Source organism: Brachyhypopomus gauderio, chromosome 7, assembly GCF_052324685.1.
Source record: "Brachyhypopomus gauderio isolate BG-103 chromosome 7, BGAUD_0.2, whole genome shotgun sequence".
Lineage (NCBI taxonomy): Eukaryota > Metazoa > Chordata > Actinopteri > Gymnotiformes > Hypopomidae > Brachyhypopomus > Brachyhypopomus gauderio.
In genome coordinates, this window is record NC_135217.1 from 10,945,034 (window position 1) to 10,951,053 (window position 6,020).

The window sequence follows — 6,020 nt, forward strand, 5'->3', positions numbered from 1 at the left end:
GTGCAGCACTTTGGATTATTAAATATTTTAAAGGTAAAGATTTTATTTTAATTAGAAGTCAGTACAAGCCTTTTGTAATTCCTTTTTTGCAGGAGGACAAAATCTATGTTCAGCACAGAATAAAGGAACAGGCCAAACTTTTATGGGACCTGGTTGGGAACAGGAATGCGTTCTTCTACATAGCAGGGTAGGTTGGAGCAGGCTGCTACCTTCCAGAGTGAGAGCTGGTCCTGACGGGCCTCACACAGCCCACAGACTCCTGTCATATTTATTCCCTGAGTGGGGCTTCAGGTTGACACCTCACACTTTAGGGGGTGTCAGTAATCCTCACCTGCTTTTAATGAGACTTCAGTGAGCGCTTTCTTTGGGTCTAGGAACGCCAAACAGATGCCTGCAGCAGTGTGTGATGCTCTGAAGGAGGTTTTCCAACAGGGAGGTGGTGTGACGGAGTCTCAGGCTCAGGAAATGCTGAATGGCATGGAGAAAGCTGGTCGCTTCCAGAGTGAGACCTGGTCCTGACCGGCCTCCCTACCCTACGATATGCACCCATATACGCATTCCTAGGTTGGACCTTTCATACTGAAGATGGACCACACAAGTCAGAGTGGTGCTAGTGTTGTGAAGCTGAGGACTTGATCCATCTGATCCGATTATGCACCGAATGTACACGATTTAATGCACACACACGGTTCAAATGTGCTCCGTCAGTGTGACTAGAACCAAAAGTCTTGGAGCTTGTGCTTGGTGTACAGAGCTAACCTACAGCGCTGGGTGATGCGTGCACAGTATGGAACAGCATGATGGAAAGACCAAGTGATGCAAAAATCAAGTTGATCTGCATAAGCTGCACCATTTTAATGTAACTACACTGAATTAAAACCCATGACAAACCCATTTCCTGATTGTTGGCTGAACACTGGAATTTCTAATACATACATTACTTTTAAACAAAGAACAGACATGGTTATTGCAAGGTTATGTTTACAGTTTCATGGCATAAAAAAAAAGATCAGCAGTTATTTCTATAAAGCTGTTTATTTTCTGTGCACACTCGCAGTAAACGACATGCATACGTTACCAACTCCCTAAATAAATTATGCACAAAATGTCCACCTACACACTTCAGGGTTGTACTGCTCAGTCCTATAATCTCAAAACACACCAAGTCCCATTCCAAGGAATGCACAGAAGGGGCACTCCCACAAGCACGAGATTTGCCAGGCTTCTTCAAAGCAACTCGTTAAAAACAGTAGACAAAAGACATTCAAATATCCTAAATGTCTACATGACCTACTGATCTGACATGTAGTCCATTATCCCTGATGACGGTACACAGGAGTCTGGGTGCATTTGAGAACTCCTAAAATCTCCCTGGCGTTAAAATCCCAAGCTTTGTTACAGATACATACCGATCCTGCTGCGCCTTCGTTCGAAATCGTAATGATGCTGAAAGCAAGGAACAGTCTGGTTACCGTTCGAGCGTTGGCTCAAGTGCACAGCCCCTATCTAAGGGCCAGAGTGTGGACCTGGTAGATCTCCTCTGGGAAGTTCTGCTGCTGCTCCTCGTGGACGATCGCAAGTCCAGCTCTGGCCACCAGGTTGTGCAAGAGACACAGGTCCCGGCACACGCTGCTGTCCACGTCGTCGGGCACCACGCCCTCGTAGGCCACGTTGTCCTTCACCACGATGAGCCCGTCGGGACGCAGCGCTCCACGACACCGCCGCAGGAACTCCACCAAGTGGTCGTCGGTCAGGTGACCTGTACAGGAAAGGCCGGTTATTTTAACTCAGTCAAAGATCTCCTAGGAGTCCTGCTCTGGGACAGTCCATAAAAGGCAACAAAATTTTTTTTAAGTTACAGGCGATTTCCATGCCGTACCGATGACCCACTGGATCCAGATGACATCGTAACGTCCCGCTTGGGGCTGGAAGTCCTGCAGGCCGCAGCAGATGTAGTTCTCCACCCTCTTGCCCTCTTCGCCCAGGTAAGTGCGGGCTTTGTCCAGGAACTCCTGCGTCACGTCCACCAGGTCGACGGTGCGGAAGAGCGGCAGGAGCAGCCGCTTGGTGATGCGTCCGATTCCCGCCCCGCAGTCCAACGCACAGCCTGGCCTCGTCTTTCCCGTGGCCTCCTAGGAACGGCACAGGGGAAATGGAGCCAGGAAGAAAAAGGAGCAGTAAAAGCTGTATTGGATTTGCTATACATTGTTGAAAATATAAACCTTGTGCATGTTTGAGAAAATTCTAATTCCAAAAGAATGCTCATTTATACATGCTTTAATCTGTCTAATGACTTTTCACCTTCAGTTGTTCCTAACCTCACTATTCCCTACACCAGTGGTTCCCAAACTTTTTCTGCTGTGCCCCCCTTTAGTAGATGTGAATATTTTTGCCCCCCCCCCCCCTCCCCCTATTGACACATGTGCACATGTTTTACTTCCAAGCTCCCCACTTTGGGAACCACTGCCCTACACCAAATGGAAAAACAGTCATGTACAAAGTGCATATTTTACTGCTATATTATGTTCATAGACAAGCCACAAGGTCTCTCACCCCAAGGAATTTCTGCAGGAACTTTTTGGAACCGTTGATGTCGATACTAGAAATGCTGCCATAACCTCCGAGCATTCCATCCACAGTGGGCGGGATGTCTTTCCAATATTGCTCCGCCTTAGAATAAAAGGCTTGCTCATCTTCAAGAAGGACGTCCTCCATTGTCTAATAAATTTCTGGATCAACAGAGATATAGAAGGTTAACCAATGCTGCTAATATGACCTTAATAAAAATAAATAAATTCACCTGTTTAAGACCATGCTAGATCAGAGAATTTACTATGTGCAACTTCCACGCAAGAAAAAAAATAAATAAAAAACGTCATCACAGTTCACATGAATCCCAAATTTGTTTGTATCTAATAAGCACGTTTAAGAAAGTACGTAACCATCATCTTCAAATGCAGGAAAACAGGAGTTAAAATTGAAGTTCATACATGAGTCTGGATTTTAAATTTTTCTTTTTGCTTCATTACAGGGCTGCAGAGTGCAAAGGTGCACCAGATGACCAATCATAAACCACTTTAATAACAAAAGAGCAGTGAAACTGTGCATGTACTTCCTGAGAAGGTATTTGTAGTTCTTTAATGCTCAGGTTAAAGTCAAGGAGCTTCCCTGAGGAATCTAAACAAGGTAGTGTGTAACTGTACTCCCTGCGTTAGGAAATGAAACAAGGTAGAGTGTAACCGTACTCCCTGTGTTAGGACACTAAACAAGGTAGTGTGTAATGTGATGGAAATTTTATGATTTCCCTTTATGCCAGGCTCTCTTAGTATATATTAAACACATTAGTTGTATAGGTTAGAGCTCCTTTGCATATGTGTGTGTTAATCATGGCACTGAAGCCATCCTCGTGGCTTCAGTAGGCCTCAGATGTGTTTGCCTTCTCTCTGGACGGCCTTGGCTCAGTCCTAATCTGATGTTCCTCTGGTGTTCCTAAACTGACCTCGCTGGAGGCGCCGGCCGGTCCCCCCCATCTCCACTTGGAAGGGACTACGGCGACACTCAGTCCACCATGCCATCATGAGGATGCTGAGCGTGGAGGGAGCATGTGAGGGGAGAGGCCAATATACATCTGTCAAATCAGTGTTAATTATGTCATGTTTTGTCCAATCACATTTAGATAATCACCTCATGTTCACCTCGTGGACACTGTGTGTGCTTATGATTAAAGTATAAAAGATGAGAGTTCCTAGTGGGGAATTAGCACTCTTTGCAAGCGCCTTGTGCGTTTGTAACAGGGGTCTCTTGGAGAGGGGTCTCTGAGCTCTCTGTGGCAGACGCCTTGTGCGTTTATAACAGGGGTCTCTGGAACTAATCCATACTTGCTTAATTAATCCATACTTTGTTAAATAAATCATTGTACTTTATTATCTTACCCAACTGAAACTAAACAAGGTAGTGTGTAACCGTAGTCCCCGCGTTAGGAAACTACACAGGGTAGTGTGTAACCGTAGTCCCCGCGTTAGTTAACTACACAAGGTAGTGTGTAACGGTACTCCCTGTGTTAGTTAACTAAACAAGGTAGTGTGTAACCGTACTCCCCGCGTTAGTTAACTACACAAGGTAGTGTGTAACCGTACTCCCCGTGTTAGTTAACTACACAAGGTAGTGTGTAACCGTACTCCCCGCGTTAGTTAACTAAACAAGGTAGTGTGTAACGGTACTCCCTGTGTTAGTTAACTAAACAAGGTAGTGTGTAACCGTACTCCCTGTGTTAGGAATCTCAAGAGCGCTCACGTCGCCGGGGGAGCCAGACTCGAGATTCCCAATCTGGCCTCACTCAGCTTCAGCTGTCATCTCCCAATTTATGACCCAGGAGAGAGGTCAACGAAAGCCATACAGAGAAACTGAACCAATGTCCTAATAAATACATCCTCGACAAATGTCCAGGATAACACGTGAGATATCAAAGCCGAAGGGACTTTCTAACCAAGCCATCAAAGGGGATGTGACTAAACAAGTTCGTGTCATTACAACCCAGTAACATTCAATACAATAAACTAGCTAACATCAGTGTACACGAACCACATGGCAAACAACGTTGACGTTCAGCAGACAGTTAGCCAACATGTATAGTTAGCTAGCTAACGTAGCTCTAGCTATCGTAACGCTAGCTTTTATTCTCCTGTGTATGAAAGATTATTAACTAGCTAGCCACGTTGATTTAGACGCGACCCTTATTAACAATCCGGACATCTCGAGAAAGTCAAAACTGCTTTGTGCAGACACAAAATCACGCGGTATCAAGTGTTACAGGCTACAGCCAGCAGCTCCTGCAGCTAGCCGGTAGCCACGTTTAGAGGACGTGTTTGATTAAACAGCGACTACTGCCGGTTAGCTTCAGCAACATTGTGACGAGACCCACACACGTCGCCGCAACAACGACTAAATAAACACTTAACTCGACAACCACCGAATAAACACGTAACTTAACAAGTACTAAATACATACTGACCTTCGCCCGCCAGGTACGCACGTCCGAAAACGGTCACGCCGTAAAGTTAGTCATATCACGCCGCTGTGTGACCACCACTTGCCGGCTAACTCCACGCCAACGACAGTGGGCGTGAGTTAAGGGCGGAGGAAATGTAAATCATTTTCATCTGAAGCCAATCAGCAGGCAGGTGTTTATTAAGCCAATCAGCAGGCAGAGAATTTATTATTATTATTATTATTATTATTATTATAATCATCATCATTATTATTATTATTATCTGGATATGTTTCGGTGCGGCGGCTATAAGAGCAAATATGCATTAGCTAATTCAGTGTGTTTAAACTCTGGGGATTCACCACTTTCTTTGTTTCTAGATTTATTTTAGCTTTAAGTTAGATAGAAATGCTTCTAGAAAGTAACATATATTTACCAAGTGTTGAATCAATGCCACTAACATTAATTAGCAAAACTAACTATTTAACTTATTCAAAGAGATTCTAGCCTAATTCTAGTGTTTTCACAAGAATGTTGCCAAGTTACATAGCTCTTCATAGTTCTTCAGTGAGTACATTTCAGTGAGTACAATGTACTCTCAGCTCTTTTTAACCATTTAATTGTAACTGAGACTTAAAGGTTTTCCATGGCATTATATAATTATGTTCTGTTCCTACAGGTATAAAAGGGCATGAGGAAAATACATCACAACAGAATGCGCAGTAATTCAATGACAAATTCTATGTAGTTATTACACTGTAAATGTACTCTTTGTCAACTTCTGAGTTAAAGGGTGAACATATGAGACACCTTTTTAGACCTTTGTAGTCTTAATGCTTAAACACTTTGTAAAACATTCATCACGTATTCTCATATTATTTTTGCAGGTTCACAGAATTGTCCTTGAAGGTTTTGAGCATCAAATCATAGTAAATATGTACAATAGAAGCTGGTGGTATTATCTGGTGTCCTTTCTGTCATCACTGTTTTAATAAAATCAGTGGTGTATGCTAATGAGCAGTTGCTGAGACAT

At 43.7% G+C, this 6,020-nt stretch overlaps 2 protein-coding genes across 3 annotated transcripts in view; one reads left to right on the forward strand and one right to left on the reverse strand.

Annotated features, from left to right (window-relative positions):
* The window catches only part of ndor1 (NADPH dependent diflavin oxidoreductase 1), a 6,070-nt gene extending 4,834 nt beyond the window's left edge, over positions 1-1,236 (forward strand). Inside the window, exons 14-15 of the mRNA XM_077011632.1 lie at positions 93-187; positions 375-1,236. Coding sequence (XP_076867747.1) covers positions 93-187; positions 375-519 — 240 coding nt within the window. The 3' untranslated portion in view covers positions 520-1,236. The remainder of the gene's footprint in view (positions 1-92; positions 188-374) is intronic.
* On the reverse strand, positions 1,048-5,144 carry ntmt1 (N-terminal Xaa-Pro-Lys N-methyltransferase 1). 2 transcript variants are annotated; one of them, XM_077011635.1, is made up of 4 exons: positions 5,012-5,144; positions 2,554-2,729; positions 1,880-2,132; positions 1,052-1,759 (listed from the first exon to the last, which is right to left on the reverse strand). In XM_077011635.1, the coding sequence occupies exons 2-4, from the start codon at positions 2,713-2,715 to the stop codon at positions 1,503-1,505; spliced, it is 672 nt and encodes a 223-aa protein (XP_076867750.1). In that variant the 5' UTR covers positions 2,716-2,729; positions 5,012-5,144; the 3' UTR covers positions 1,052-1,502. The 2 variants fall into 2 exon arrangements, with proteins under 2 accessions (XP_076867751.1, XP_076867750.1); XM_077011636.1 differs by lacking the exon at positions 5,012-5,144 and having other exon boundaries at positions 1,048-1,759; positions 2,554-2,721.
* Positions 5,145-6,020: the final 876 nt, after the last annotated feature.